General features: G+C 50.1%; 1 protein-coding gene across 1 annotated transcript in view; it reads left to right on the plus strand.

Annotated features, from left to right (window-relative positions):
• The window catches only part of THBS4 (thrombospondin 4), a 60,539-nt gene extending 44,637 nt beyond the window's left edge, over positions 1 to 15,902 (plus strand). Inside the window, exons 12-22 of the mRNA XM_075543062.1 lie at positions 279 to 386; positions 688 to 847; positions 1,603 to 1,721; positions 2,723 to 2,775; positions 6,572 to 6,765; positions 10,263 to 10,441; positions 11,120 to 11,168; positions 11,268 to 11,464; positions 12,132 to 12,304; positions 14,456 to 14,595; positions 15,670 to 15,902. Coding sequence (XP_075399177.1) covers positions 279 to 386; positions 688 to 847; positions 1,603 to 1,721; positions 2,723 to 2,775; positions 6,572 to 6,765; positions 10,263 to 10,441; positions 11,120 to 11,168; positions 11,268 to 11,464; positions 12,132 to 12,304; positions 14,456 to 14,595; positions 15,670 to 15,731 — 1,434 coding nt within the window. The 3' untranslated portion in view covers positions 15,732 to 15,902. The remainder of the gene's footprint in view (positions 1 to 278; positions 387 to 687; positions 848 to 1,602; positions 1,722 to 2,722; positions 2,776 to 6,571; positions 6,766 to 10,262; positions 10,442 to 11,119; positions 11,169 to 11,267; positions 11,465 to 12,131; positions 12,305 to 14,455; positions 14,596 to 15,669) is intronic.
• Positions 15,903 to 16,182: the final 280 nt, after the last annotated feature.

Raw genomic sequence — 16,182 nt, forward strand, 5'->3', positions numbered from 1 at the left:
CCAACTCACGACGACCCCCATACCCAGTGGTTCGGAACACCGCCAGGCTTGGTGTCATCCGCACGACTGGGGGCAGAGTAGACCCTGCACCCATAGGGTTGTCAGAAGTAGATTGCCTTCCCCTTCGCCTTAGTCTAGCAGCTGTGCAGACACCTGCTCAACATGGAGGGCGGGAGTTCTTCCACTGAACCACCCAACACTCTCTCGAGATTAGGAAGACGACTTTCTGAGTTCAGACACATGCAGGATGTCTTTCTGAGCTGTACTTCCCAACTTAGGATAACTGCAAATTTGTGCCAAATTCTGGCCAAGAAGACGCCGACAGAGATGGCATTGGAGATGCCTGCGATGAAGATGCTGATGGAGACGGGATCCTGAATGAGCAGGTACCCGCTGTCCCGGGAAGGGCTTTAAATGGCTGCTTGCCAGTGAGAGTGGAAGAAATCACGGGAAGACAACTATGGATATTTATGTTCATCTCCATAGCTGCCTGCTCAGAGCACTGCACCTTTTTCAACTAAAATCCACAAATGTTTAAAATATGAAAGTGGCATGCTTGGACCTCAAGAGCTCGGACAACACCTAAGAGTGTGAGAGGGGAGACTTGTCCGGCCTCTGTCCAGAGCCTAGCACACAGCAGGGGTTCAGTAAAAGTCTGAGTACATGTGCAGCCTTCTGATCTTTCAGGATAACTGCATCCTGACTCAAAATGTGGACCAAAGGAACGGTGATAAAGATATCTTTGGTGACGCCTGTGATAACTGCCGGACAGTCGTAAATAATGACCAGAAAGACACTGACGGGGACGGGAAGGGGGATGCCTGTGATGATGACATGGATGGAGACGGTGGGTTTGTCTTCCTTTCTGCCATTTGCTTGGTGTCCTTTTGCCCTTGTTCTCTGCTGGGGGAAGGGATAGGTTTCTGGATCAGAGGGCCTTTGGGCTCTGAGTGTTGGGTGCAGCCTCTGTCTAGAGAGCCCTGGGTTTCTGTGGAAGATTTCACAGCCCACTTCCATTTAATGGCATGATATTTCTGGGACTCTGTCTCATTGCCTGAAACTTTGTAAGTATCGCTTCATATTGTGTCTGATTGGAGCAGCATCTTTGGAAGGCACTTATTTCCCCAGTTTATTCAATCCCTGGCATCCCCATCATTCTTTGTATATATTAGAAACACAGACGTGGGCTCTGGAACTAGAAGGCCCCAAGCAGAGTCACAGATGGCACCCTGTGGGCCAGGTTTGTCCCTGCATGGCTGCCCGTTTGGGAGAAGGGCTGTGGAACCAGGGTGGCAGCTAGGCTGCCCAGCTCCAGGCCCTTCTACTCCAGGGACCTCCTATTGGGCTCTCTGGGGAATGGCATTTCCTGAAGCACACCCCTTGCCTGCCCTGAGGCCTCTTGGAACTCAAGGGGGGATTTGTCCCCAGGACAGCTTCTGTAGCATAGGATCCCAAACCGTCTCTATGCATTGGTCACCACTTCCAAAAGCCTACAGTCGATGCAGATGGAAACGAATGGTCGATTATCTAATAAAGTTATAAAACTGAGGAAAGAAAAAAGTAATATCTCCACAAGTGTACGAGCTGACTCCTTCCTTGTAGGAATAAAAAATATTCTAGACAACTGCCAGAAAGTTCCCAATCATGACCAAGAGGACAAGGACGGCGATGGTGTGGGGGATGCCTGTGACAGTTGTCCTGATGTCAGCAACCCTAACCAGGTAGGTCGGGTAGAGGGGAGTTCAAACTCTAGGCTGAATTTCCCTCTGCAAAGGCCAGACCCCAAACTAAACTGAATTCTGACGTGTAGCTGCCCCCGAGCATTTGGGAAGGCTGCCAGTCTTTACAGAAGCAGATGGAAGCATCTCTCAGTGAGCAGCCTAGCGCTTTAACCGCTGCACCTGGAAAACACAAGCAAGGCCAACAGCCATGTCTCCCTGTTGTCCTGCCTTACCTACCAGAGCAAGGGAAGGGGCGCTACAAAGTTGAGGCTGCAGGGGGCGGGAGAGCACTAGAGGAGATCAAGGCCTTGGGTTCATGCGATTGGCTGCAGGAGCTTCATGAGCCGAAGAGTTCTCCAAAAGGTTTACTCAGCTGAAACGAACATGGTGTGTCCACATTAACCACGGGGCACTTCATGTCTCTTCAGTCTCCCAAACCCTACGCATGTATGGACATTTCCGATTAAGTTCAGCCGGCAGTATGTCATGATTGCTCTCTCACTCCTCCCACCCACCCCCACCCCTAGCGCCGCTGGGATAATTAGGCTGATGTGTCATTTATTTTTAAAGCCTTGAAAAGAGGGAGTCATTGGTGCCTTTCATGACTCACCCACCATTCTGACTCCATTTCCAAATGCAGACACAAAGGAGAATCAATTGGGCATGTCCCCATACCTATGAGCTGGCTCCCTGCCTACCCCGTGCCAAAGTGCCACGTCTCCACCTACCACCGTGTTACCATGGGCCCCTTGCCTGGTCAGCTCATCTGGTGTGTAGGCAGTCCATCCACGGAGCTTGAGATTTTTCGAAGACTTTGGTGAACAACTCGACATTGTGCCTCTACACCAATAGGGTGCTGCCCTTTCGCAGCTTTTGCGCCATCCGGTCCCAGAGAAATGCTTCCTGAGCCCCAAGGATGATGGGCCAGGTTTACCCTCTCTGGAACAGTCTCTGGGTGTCGGCCCAGAAATAACTGACAATGTGTTCTGTTCTCTTTGCAGTCTGATGTGGATAATGATCTGGTTGGGGACTCCTGTGACACCAATCAGGACAGGTATGGCACGTCTCTCTGCTGTGCGGGGCCAGATGGACAGGCAGGAGAGACTTGCGACTTTCAGAGCTCTCTGCTGCTTCTGAGCTCTGGGTTTCTGTGGGTGGATTAGGGCACCATTGAAAAAAGTGCCCATGCCTATAGTTTGAGTTGCCACAGATTTCTGAGGAGAGGGTCATAATGGACCACTGGGCATTCTACCAAGTGAGGGTCTCTGACAAGAGAAGAAGCTTCAGAGACGGGCGTGGAGTGACATCCTGAGTTAGGCTGGGTTGTCTAAAAAAACAAATCCAGTGACACTCCTATAAGAGCGGTGTGCCAAGAAGCACTTACATAGCAAGAAGACATCCCAGCCCAGACCAGCTCAAGTCCATGAGTCCAATGCAGGAATCTTCACATTCCCAAAGCTGCAGGCCAGAAAGCTGTAGGAGAATTCGGGAAGATCACAGGCCAGTGGGTGCAGGGGCATGTGGAGGCAAAGGTAGTAGAAATCTGGTAGGGCACCCAGGGCGCTCGGGGTTAGGCAGAGTCCCAGCAAGCAGGAGGTGGGGGAACAAGCGAGCACATTCCCAGTGTCCCTCTCTCATGTACAAAAAAGCTAACGACACCAAGCACGTGCCATCAGGCTATGACCCAATTGATAGGCTGAGCTCCGCCCCTACTCTTACTCAGAGTGTGTAGTTGGCATCCGCTCTAACCATCACAGGTCCCTGGATATAAATCCCAGATCCTTTACCCACTGGCCAGCTTAATGTAGAAAAGTTCCCTAATCTCTCTGTGCCCCGATGTTCTCATCTGGAAAATGGGGGTGAATCTGGCTCACAGGGCTGTTGTACGGAAGAATTGAGTTAGCCCATGAGTGAAAAGTACTTGTGAAGGTTTCTGTTACCTAAGGTAGCTCTAAAAGGGAAAGAAAATGAACAATTGGCTTTGTTGCTGCTATATTCTTTTAGCTCCGGCATACTTCACTGTCATCCTAAAATAGAAAGCTGTCAGTTTGCTGAGGGAACTCTTTTTGTCATTGTCCTTAGAAATCTTTCCAGTTTCAGTAGAATTGTTCCATGCAAATTAATTTTGTCAACCTTCCTAGACCCACCACCTGGGGTTCTACATTAACAGGGGGCAGGGGGTGGTGTTGTATCAGATGCTATGAAAACATCACCAAAGACATAGACATGTGCAGCTCTGCCCTCGAGGCAGCCTTGATCCCGAACTCTAAACCTTTCATCTCCCTGAGGATTCCTAGGGGGCAGTCGGCACAGGCAAGGCTTCAGAAAGGGAACTCGGTGAGAGAAGATGCAGCTTTTCTTCCCATCTCTGGACCAGAGCTTGCCCTGAAGACAGTCGTTCTCCAGCAAGGCCCGAGGGTTCACTTCTATGAAGTCCCAGGTGGCATTAGTAACCATCTTTCATGACACCTGGGGTCCTGGCCACAAAGTACCCATGAACCGAGGGATTTCTGCATTCTCTGCACGTCTCCAAGTCTGGATTTCTTCAGCAGCAAGTCGTGATCATCAAGTATATCTCACAGGCTATGATGAAAATGAAAAATCATGTAGCTCAGGCCCGCAGCGCAGAGCTGGCCCTCAGGTGACATCCAGAAAGAGGCGCTGGGTTGTCCTCATTATGTCAGTGCCAGGTGCGGCCAGTCCACCACGGAATTGATGGAGGAGGCCTCTCCCATTCAGAGCAGAAGGTGGGGCTGGTATGTTGACAATCCTGCTCTGTGATGCGCATCAGGAAAATGCTCCCTATCTCAGACCACCGTGTGCTCTGGTTACCACTGACAGGAATTTCTCAACTCTCCTAGCCCACTAGCCTCAAGGTCTTGGCCTAAAACAAATGACTACTTCTGCTGTATTAGAATTCCTACCAACTTGACCCTTGGGAAGAAAGACAGGGGCTGCTAAATTGTTTACTTTTAAAATGTTCAGGCTGTATAGGATAGCAACTGATGGAAGTTGTTCAAGTCGCTGTTCTAGAAAACAGTCCTACTGTGTGCACAGGAGGGAGCCCTGGTGGCCCTGGGCTACTAACCACAAGGTCAGCAGTTCAAAATGATCAGCCAATCCAGGAAAAAAAATGAGGCTCCCTCACCTATAAAGACTTGCAGGCTCAGAAACGCCCAGGGGCAGTTATACCTTGCCCTGTGGAGTTGACTCAGTGGCAGTGGGTTTAGTGTGCAAAGGAATCCCCATTGTTTATGCTCTATCACCTGCTTCCCAAGGGTGGACTCACAGTCTTCCCTTTGGACCCATCTAGGGAGCAGGGCCTGAAAAGCATGGACAGAGCCTTGCTTCCCTCCCATCCCTCATCCCCGAGGTGTAGGGCAGCGCCAGGGGCAGGCCAGAAGGCTGGTGGGAGCCCAAAGAAGGAAGTTCCCGTGGGCTCTCCACAGAAAGCTGCATGTAGGGCAAGCGCTGGGACTGTGCCCGGTCCACACCTCTGACACCCATCTTCTGGAGGAAAATACAAGCCATGCTCATTAATCTTTCACTCAGCACATGATGGCACTGCATGACATTTACAACTGCAGCTTCCCCCACGGCCACTGGTGAGAACCGGTCTGCGGTGTGCTCAAAGTCTTTTTAATTTTTTAGGTTGTTTCCCCCACTTTCTTCTCTGCCTACACTCAGCAGAGCAAGGTCACGCAGTCCCTTTTGACCTCATGGAGGCTCTCAAACAGGAAAGCATTAGCTTTAACCTGCTGGAAATCGGCCGTGGCAACTAATAGCTAGTTGAAATGGTGATGGAGCCAGAATCTGGGGCACCCTCTTCATGTGACATGCAGGGCAGATGCCTTAGCTAAGCCTCAGGCAGCAGCCACTATGATCCTGAATAGCCCTGGGCGGTCCCGGCCGATTCCTGGAGACCTCTGGGAGCCAGGGCAGCCGTACCCTCACATGAGCCTTTGTCCTGGGAAGAAGGAAAGTCGGGAAGCAGAGCGTGACGCTCTGAGAAGTCCTGGTGACCCAGATGAGAGCAGTCCAATCCTCACTTCTCATGAAGGAAGGGACACCCCTATTGTGTCTGGCCCTCTCCATGGCCTTCGGATCTGATCCCTGGTTGGGTTCACTGGGCAGGGAGCATGAAGAGCAATGAAGAAGAAAACACGGACATTTTTAAGGTCAGGCACTGTCCTGTATAGAGATGTGTTATGCCACCTTTTAGTCATTTGATCTTCGTAGCAGCCCTCTGAGGTGGGTACTAGTATTATCTCTTACAGATGAGGTCACTGAGCCTTAGGGAAGTCAAGTGTCACGTCTGGGGTCACAGGTTGGCAACTGAGCCAAGATTCAAACGAAGGTTGCCTGGCTCCATAGGTCTTCGCTGTGTCCCTTCACACATTCCGAGTCGTGACATCTAGTAGTTCCAAGGGACTGATAAGAGCATCGCGTGGTAGACCTCCCAGAAGTGAACCCTTATCACTGTGAGTAGGAAATCCCTTATTTCAATAGGTGGATGAGGTGGGAAAATTCTCTCTGAGATCCATCCAAAAACTCTAGTCTCACTGCCACAGAGTCAATTCCAACTGGAAATCCCACAGGACTGGGCAGAACTGCCCCTGTGAGTTTCCCAGACTGTCACTCTATATGGGAGTAGAAAGCCTCAAACTGCTGAACTTGTGGTTAGCAACTCAGCACGTAACCCAGTACACTATCAGGGCTCCTGTGAGACCCATAGGCAGTCTCAGCTATGGAAATAAGTTGGATAATAGGGCACAGTGTTGTTCAACCCCATGCACAGACAGCAACGCTCCTTCCCGAGAACCTGACCAAAAGCTCCCCTTCTCACACAGTGATGGAGACGGGCACCAGGACAGCACAGACAACTGCCCCACCGTCATTAACAGTTCCCAGCTGGACACTGATAAGGACGGCATTGGCGATGAGTGTGACGACGATGACGACAATGATGGCATCCCGGACCTGGTGCCTCCAGGACCAGACAACTGCCGACTGGTCCCCAACCCAAGCCAGGAGGATAGCAACAGTAAGTACTCTGACCCAGGGCTTCATGGGACCTTGGTTCCTTCAGCTCAGGGCCCTAAACACTGATCGATCCTGGGAGGGCCCTCCTCTGCTTCCTCACATATGTCAGCGGGACATGGTGAGTTATACGTATGTGTGCGGGTGCGTGCCTCTCCGCCTCCAGGATCTGACGTCTTTGAACACATGGCCATCATATCAGCAATTAAACACAAGGGCGGCCTAGGCCATTTTAGCAGAGATGAAGTAACTAGATTATGAATTTTTTCGTGGATGCAGGGCACTACCATTTTTATGATATTCCACCTTTCCTGGGAAAAGACGAATTCACCAAACAAGATGAGTCAGCGAAATTTGTTGTTTCGGCCATTGTCATAAAATTCTATTGACCTCCCACAATGAAAAATGTCTTCTACCCAGTTTGCTTTTAAACGGTCCATCCTTCAGTGTTGATGCTGGTTTTGTTATGCAAGCTAGAATTATAAATGAACAGCTGGAAAGATGGCACAAAAGAAAACGTAACAATCAAAACCCAAATATGACGCAAATTAAAGCATTCCATGTGAGGGAAAGATGAATATTGCCAGGGCTGTGTTCTCAAACTCGCTCTGCCATCGAGCGCATTCTCCCTCGCAGTCACCATGTAGGACACGGTAGAACTGCCCCTGTGAGCTTCTGACACTGCCACTCTTTACAGGAGTAGAAAGCTCGGTCTTTCTCTCTGAGTGGCTCATGATTTTGAACTTCAGACCTGGTGGTTACCAGCTCAATGCGTAACTACGAAGCCGCCAAGGCTCCTTGGCTATGTTTGCAGTAGGTGAACTTTTTACCTGTGTGATGGAGTACAATGGGGTACAAGTTGGACTGCTTACCTTAAAGTCAGCATTTCAAAACCACCGGCTGCTCCAAGGGAGACAGATGAGGCTTTCTTCTCCCATAAAGACTTAGTCTTGGAAACCCACGGGAGCAGTTCTGCTGTGTCCCGGAGGGCCACTGTGTGTGAGATAGACTCAGTGGCAGTGAGTTTGTTTGTTTGTTTGTTTGTTTGTTTGTGGAGCAGGGGAAGCTTGACATTTTTGTTTTGTTTTGTTGAGCTTGCACCTGTGTGTATGCCAAGCCTATTTGAAGTTAAAATTTAGAAATACTGTTTATTAAGATAGAAAACACTCTATACCTGGATACTACACAGTTGAAAAGCGACGACTGAATTTATGGCAGTGACTTCTTCAAGTTCCTTTGCCATTGCACGTCTTCCTGGACTGGAATTCCCCTTGGTCCTTTCCTGCATGCGCACGAGAGCATACATTCCCCTGTGTTTGTACCGTGGCCAAGAGTGTCGCTGGCTCTCCTGACTGGAGTGGCTGGACCAGCAGTTCTCTCACACTGGACCTGATACCTGCTGTCTGTCACACAATCCATCCTCCCCTGGGAACCATGCCTGTTGGGTGAATGTAACAGGAGTTAGGCTCAGCGTCTCACCTCCACCTCATTAGGAAGAAATAGTATGCTCCCAAGAGACCCACCAAGAAGAGGAGTTTCCATTACCCAGGAAGGGACAATAAGAGTCAGATATCCATGAAGGTGTCAGAGTGGACAGGGGTGCCCTCATGTCGGCCTGAGCTTTCTTTCCAGCTGGCCTGTCCGCGTACACAGCAGCTGGTATCGGCTTTACTGAGGGCCTTGCCCATGCTCTGACACTGCGGTGCTCCCTTTTCCTCGTGTCCTGCCTGCTTAGCGTGGATGGATCTTAGCTTTGGACAACTGAGCCTCTGTTTGGTTGGCCTTGCCAACAAGTATTGGGGAACATCTTCCTGGTTCAGTCAGATACATGGCAGCACACTCTTCTCAGGACCTTGGGTCAGAGCATCCCACCTCCGATTGTCTGAATCCTAAACCCAGCTCCTCTGAGCAGGGCAGCCTATGGACAGTAGATGATGCTAGAACACAAGGCTCCAACTCTGTCGAAGAAGAGCTATCTTTCATCTTCCTGGATATGGAACGCAGAGGCTTCCTTTCGTTCCCAGACAAGGGTTGGATCCCGAAGGGCAGAGAAGCAGCTGTCTCCTTACAGCTCAGACGTCGAGGGGCTTGGAGAGCTACTCAGCCCCCGTGATGGCACCATTAACTGGGAGTCCCAGAAAAGACAGAGCAATAGAGACAGAAGGGCACAGCCGCCATGGCTTAGACAGGGTTACAGCTCAGACACCTCCAGGGGCCAGGCAGGTAAGGGAATGTGCGATACATCAGAGAGACGACCGGGGATGGTGGGGACTAGGATGAGCAAGAGAGGGCATGCCACCCAAAGCTATGCACGTGCAGATGCTTTAAGGCCACCATGTCAGCTAAACAGAATGTTTGGCTGGCGGGCGAGATTCTGCCCAGGGGCTACCCAAAGTATCTGCCTTAGAGATACTCTAGTGGAAATAATCACTCCCCTTCTTTGTACACATTATAGGCAAGAAAGTGTTCCACGGTTTAGCCTATGTAAGGCCACCCTTAAAGTCTACCAGCAGGTGAACTCAAAAACCAAGCCAAGCCAATTGCCCGTGGGTTTCTGAGACTCTGTTTATCTACGTATATATCATTTTACTGGGGGCTCTTACAGCTCTTATCACAATCCATACATCAATTATACCAAGTACATTTGTACATATGTTGCCATCATCATTTTCAAAACATTTTCTTTCAACTTGAGCCCTTGGTATCAGCTCCTCTTTTGCCCTCCCTCCCCTACCCTCCCACACTCATGAGCCCTTGATACATTATAAATTGTTATTATTTTTATATCTTACACAGACCACTGTATCCCTTCGCCCATGGCCCCCTGGGGGTTTGTAAGTCGATCATTGTGATCAGTTCCCCTTTCTCCCTTTTCTCCCCCCCCCCCACCTTCCCCTACCCTCATGGTCTCATTACTCTCATTACTGGTCCTGAGGGGTTTATCTGTCCTGGATTCTGTGTGTCAAGAGCTCTTATCTGCACCAGTGTACATGCTCTGGTCTAGCCAGATGTGTAAGGTAGAACTTGGGTCATGATAGTGGGGGGGGGGGGTGTTGTGTGTTTTGTCGGTGCTATATTGCACCCAGCCTGGCTCATCCCTTCTTTGTGACTCTTCTGTGAGGGGGTGTCCCATTGAGACTGTAACTCTTAGGGGAGTAGAAATCCCCATATTTCTATGGAGGAGCAGTTGGTGGTTTCTAATTGCTGACCTTGCAGTTAGCAGCCCAATGTGTAACCACTGTGCCACCGGGGCTCTAGGTAAAGTCAACTTACATAATAAGAAGACATTTCTGGGGACAAAGTAGGTCACTTAATCCTACAAGAAACCTTAGGAGTCTTCTGAGAGCTGGCTTAGTCATCCCGGGACAGGGCCCAGGGTCAGCCGGACTTGTGGGTGGGAGATTGGGCCTTCTGGTCCACACTCAGCCAGCTTCTCTGGTGAAGAGCAGTGGTGGGCATGGGCATTACTGAGCGCCTCTCCTCTTTCTCCGCCCCACGCAGGTGATGGGGTGGGAGATATCTGTGAGACCGACTTTGACCAGGACCAGGTCATTGATCGGATCGATGTCTGCCCGGAGAATGCAGAGGTCACCTTGACTGACTTCAGGGCCTACCAGACTGTGGTCCTAGATCCTGAAGGGGATGCCCAGATTGATCCAAATTGGGTGGTTCTGAACCAGGTGAGTGAATGCCCCCCTGTTGGCAGGTCCCAGAATAGCCAACAGCTCAGATTTGCATCCTAACAGGGCCCCTGAGATAACCGTAGGTGACATTTCAAAGGTGTGGATGGTAAGCGGGGCACTGTCCCACATCTCGCGTAGTCTCCAAAATGAGCGGTCTGATGGCCGAATGCGCTCACTTTTCTCCCCATTGATCACACGTTAGAATCAAGTCTTCACATACTTCACGGACTTGGACGCTTGGGAATTGCCTAGGGTAGCTCGAACTGGAAGCCAGGCCATCCTGAGTGCAGAGTCCACATACCTAATGGACACTCCGGAGACAGTCCTCCCGCAGTGTCCCCGGCAGGAAGGGAGGGAGGGAGGGAGGGAGAAAAGCAGCCACAGAGAGACTCACACGACTTCCAAGAGTTGCACAGAAAGTCACGTTCATGAGAAACACCAGTGTCCCAGCTGTTTCTTGAATCAGTCTCAGATGACTTACGTGACCGTTGCAGCAGAAGTATGTCTCCTCCACTTGCTGCTTTTTCTCCCTCAAGGTCCAGCAGTTGCTGGTGTAGTAGCCTCTGTTCGTAGAGGTCAGAGGTTACTAGCCACTCATCATCATGATGCCAGACATTCTGGGCTTCCACGGACTCTCAGCCCCCTTGAAGACAAGTCTCTCTCCTCTCTTTGCAGGGCATGGAGATTGTGCAGACCATGAACAGCGATCCTGGCCTGGCAGTGGGTATGTCCGGGGTCTCAGCCACCACTCCAAGTAGAATCCACTCTTTTCTGCTACTTGGGTGGCTTGTGCCCTTTCCTTATCCTACTCTGATCTCTGCAGGGTACACGGCTTTTAACGGAGTTGACTTTGAAGGGACTTTCCACGTGAACACGCAGACAGACGATGACTACGCTGGCTTTATCTTTGGATACCAGGATAGCTCCAGCTTCTACGTGGTCATGTGGAAGCAGACGGAGCAGACCTATTGGCAAGCCACCCCGTTCCGAGCAGTCGCAGAACCGGGCATCCAGCTCAAGGTATTGGCGACTTGAAGCCACTCAGCTCTCTTTCTTCTGGGCCCGTCACCCTCCACCTTTCGAAATCAAGTTGGCTAATTGAAGAAATCAGTTCACTGGCACTCGCAGTCAAGTCGGGGCAGATGAGAGCTGACCAAGAATTCTGGCCTTCATTCCTAGGCGCCAGCTTTATTTGAACCTTTGGCTGACTGTAATGGATCAGACTGAGTAGGGGCAAATAGAGGCCTCGGGGAGGGATGTGCGGGAGGTGGGGAAGGAGGGTTCATCTTCAGGCACATTACACTGGATGCTGGCTAGCCTATTTCCTCAAAGGTCAATTCTATTCATAAGAACTGATCAGATAGTTCTGTCATGCCTGTTAGGAAAGTCAGACTTCAGGAGCCAGACGTTTGATGGAAGCTGTCACAGGGGAACTGTGGGGAGCAATGGCCTGACAGGAGGAAACCTGCGAAGTGGGTTAGTGGAATACTGGCCGGTGCCAGTATTAAAGAGTCAAGGGGTCACTTCTGTGGAAGTGGCAATAAAGTGTTTGTGCCTTTGTCTAAATTTAATTCAGTCCACCTTGTATCCATGGATTCGTCACCAGGCAAATCACGTTAGGGTTCTGGGGAGCAGGAAGGCTGATCAGAGCACCCTCTTTGAACAACTTGCTCCTGTCCTTACCCAGGCAGTGAAGTCTAAGACGGGCCCAGGCGAGCATCTCCGGAACTCCCTGTGGCACACTGGGGACACCAGCGACCAGGTCCGGCTGCTGTGGAAGGACTTCAGGAACGTAGGCTGGAAGGACAAAGTGTCCTATCGCTGGTTCCTGCAGCACAGGCCCCAGGTGGGCTACATCAGGTAGGCAGATGGTCCATGGCCTCATGCTGCGCCAGAAGCAAAGCATGTGTTCCTTTCTGCATCATCAACTTCCTGTTCCCTGACTCGGGTATCACAGGGGCCACCCTGGACTTGTGAGACATCAGGCTGGGCTTCCAACAAAGAGGTGGGGGAAAGACACCCGGCCCAGGCTGTCCACCCTGGACAAACTCAGACTTGCGGGACCTTGTTGGAAAGAGGGGTCACCTCGGGATTTGGGTGGTGCACGTGAATGGTGGAGCCCCTTCGACCAGGATCTTCACAGATGCCTGGGATTGCCCAGGCTGTGCGGCAGAGGTGTGGCTGAACCTGTGGTCCACGCTTTCCCCTGAGACAGCACTGGGATGCCGTCCTCATGTGGCTCCCTTCACACTGAGTCCCTTATGGGCTGTCTTCTCTGCTGGATTATAAACTTCACGAGGGACGCACCTGGATCTGATTTTACCTCCGACTCCCCAGTGTCTAGTCCATGCCTGGCTTGAGCCACTAGAAGCAGGAACTGGTCTTCATGTCAGCTAGTGCCACCTGCTTTATGTTTCTTTAGGAATTTAAACAAAATTAAAAACCTATTCACCATAGTTAAGATAACGCAGGACTACATCTCTGAAATCGAGAGAGTATTTTTACCTTATCACTATTCAAGCGTTCGGCTAAACCAGAGCCAACTGAGTGAACTTGGAATAGACCTGAGTTTCTTTAATTAGCTAACACCGAATCACAACAGGAAGTGTTAAGGGTCAAAGCCTTGGAATAAGAGGCTCAGAAGAAGCACAGTGAACCCTTTCAGGAGCCTGAGGTGGGAGGTACAGAGCAACACACAGTCAAAGCAGTAGGATCCTCAACATCTCTGAACCGGGCATCACTGTTTCCAAGTCTACCTGTCAAGAACTGTGGTAGCTGCCGAATGTGCGCACTGCCCTTGTTCTGTAAGAGGAAAATGTCGTTTCCAGCAGAGCTTTGACCCATACTGTTTCCCTGGAAAGTGTAGCGTTCCACTACAGCCACACTTGACAATCATGCTCTGCTCCCAGAGGGCTTCGTTCACCAGGACAGATGGCAAAGAGCCAGGTTCAAAGTCCTGAAAGACACAGGCTAGCTTGTGGAGGACAGTCAGGCCAGGGGGAGACAGACAGTCAGGAGAACTTGTTCTTTGTGAGGGTTGTTTGAATGTACAGTGAGATGATGATGTCCTCAGCCCTACCCACTTTCTATTTAAAAAATAAAAACAGGACATCGCCTCCCCTTTTCTGTCCCTGAGTTCAATAATGGACAGTATGCTTGCAGAGGTAAATTTAGAAAAATCAATCTTATCTCTAGCCATATTAGGGAGAAATAAGGATGAATTAATTTGTAATAAGACAATGTCACTCTCCAGGTACAGCCACATGAAAAGACAGAGTGAAATATACACTCACACCGATGCTAGACTCACCATGAAGGTGTTGCCAGTACAGGCTGTGGGTTAGTGACACCCGCCCCAAGGTGACAGGAATTTCTAAAACAGCGAGCAATTCTTAATGTTCGAATAAAACAAAGTAGCCCATCACTTTCCAGTTTGCCCTGAAAAAATTCACTTCGTATTAAAGCAGTATAAAAAACCCCTTGGCATTCACAAGGAAAGGGGAGTTCGGTTCCAGGTCCAGATCATTATAAGCGGAAGATTTCCTCACCTGAATGTCTGCGCGGACATTCCAAACGTCGGTGGGATACAGGGCACGTTTGGGTTGCCCTGTTGAGACGCACTGCCCTCGGTTTCCACCAAATGACATATGTTACATCTCAAGGAACGTTCCTCAGGGCTTGAAGCATGCTGTCTCAACAATGATGTCACAACGCCCCTGTTCACAGCATCAGGTTGTGATTTCTCTTCATCAGGTCCCTGTGGAGCCTTACCCTGCCCGACACTATACTGGGTCTTGTGAGTAGCCCTGGGCTCCAAGACATGGTCCTCGGTCTCATGGAGTTTTCAGGCTAGTTGGAGACAGACCTGAGCCAATCCGAGTTAGTTCAAATGAGAGAGAAAGTATCTGTGTATATGCAGCGGGGCCCTGGGTCACATGATGGGGATTTAAGCTCACACGGTGAGTCTGCTTGGGGTTTCTGGTAGACCCACTCTGGCTGTGTTGTCCACAGGGTGCGCTTCTTTGAAGGCTCTGAGTTGGTGGCTGACTCTGGGGTCACCATAGACACCACCATGCGTGGCGGCAGACTTGGCGTTTTCTGCTTCTCTCAAGAAAACATCATCTGGTCCAACCTCAAGTATCGATGCAACGGTAAGGCACACTCTTGTCACTGCACAGGATGACGGCCAGGGTTCATCGCCTGACCCATCTTCTCTCACACTGCACTCTCCACCGAAAAGCTCCACGCTCACGAGGTGGCTCATGCCACGTAGTCATGAAAACCTGATCGTCTCTTAGTGCAGGGAAACAGAAAGTCCCTATCATGAGTCCTACTTTTATACATGTGAAATGTTTGACCCATAGAATTTAACTGCTTAACGCTTAGGGTTCAGTGAGAAATTTCAATCAGGTTTAATTTATAGGCAGCCTATCTTTTCCTACAGCATAAACATAATCACAGACTCAAAACCCACTCTGTCTGCTCATTTTCTCTCTGCCTGGGAATAAGGGTTCCTGGGCCTTTAGCCAACAGCTCACAAAGCATCCTGATTATAGAAAAGGGCTGCAGGGCCTTTGGAACTTCTTGGATGGGCTGACAGTGACCCCTACAGGATCCCTGCACAGTGCGGGATAGACCAGGAGTCCTTGGGTTTAAGCAGCCCACTTCTGTAAAGAACCAGTCTCAGAAACCCACAGGGGCAGTTCTACTCTGTCTTATAGGGTCACTCAGAAGGGACTCGATGGTAGTGAGTTCAACTAACCTCTCCAAGGGGTTCTGGTGATGCTGTGGCATAGACATCAGGCTGTTAACCACAAGGTGGGCAGTTCAAACCTACCAACTGCTCCTCAGGAGACAAATGAGGCTGTCTACCCCTCTAAAGATTTATGGCCCCAGAAAACCTGTGGGGCCAATCTGAGTCAGAAGAGCTCGATGGCACAGTTTGGTTTGGTTTAGACTAATCTTCACCAAGAGCCCCTGTGGAACAATGGTTAAGATGCTCCGCTGAGAACCAAAAGGTCAACGGTTCAAGCCCACCAGTCCTTGCTCAGGAAGAAAACGGGGCATTCTGGGGCAGTCGGCTTCTGTAAAGATGTATAACCTGGAAACACTCTGGGACAGTGCTACTGTGCCCTGTGGCGTCACTGTGAGTTGGAATCAACTTGGTGGCCATGGGTTTGCTTTGGGATTGTGACTAACCTTCCTGCCTCTGTTCCTGTTTGCAGACACCATCCCAGAGGACTTCCAAGAGTTCCAAACCCAGAATTTTGATCACTTGGATAACTAAGCGAAGGAAGAGAGTCATAACTGCTTTCCAAACACTAAAGCCGTATATGTTTTAACGTCCTGTGATTATATATATATATACACACACACACATTGTGGCTTGCTTTTATCAACGCAGATATATGGAAATGCTGTGTATGAATATGGCAATAAAGAAGAGGTGATTTCTAAAGACTGCGTCTCTCAGACCCCGTATAGCCATGCCTCAAGTTCCGTCTGTGTGTCTCTTGTGCTCTGTGGTATGCGTGTTGAAAGGACGGGGGGGCAGGTCAGTCAGGTTGAGTATGTGCATGAGTTGGAGGCCCCAGGTCTTCACTTCTCAACCTTTTGCCTAAAGATTAAGTGTTGAAAACCCAGGTCAAAGGTCTCATTTCCACTCATTCCAATTAGCTTCACACACATCCACAAACTAGCAACCCTTATACGCATGTCTGCAGCCTCCTTAATCTGAG

Source organism: Tenrec ecaudatus, chromosome 2 (genome assembly GCF_050624435.1).
Source record: "Tenrec ecaudatus isolate mTenEca1 chromosome 2, mTenEca1.hap1, whole genome shotgun sequence".
NCBI lineage: Eukaryota > Metazoa > Chordata > Mammalia > Afrosoricida > Tenrecidae > Tenrec > Tenrec ecaudatus.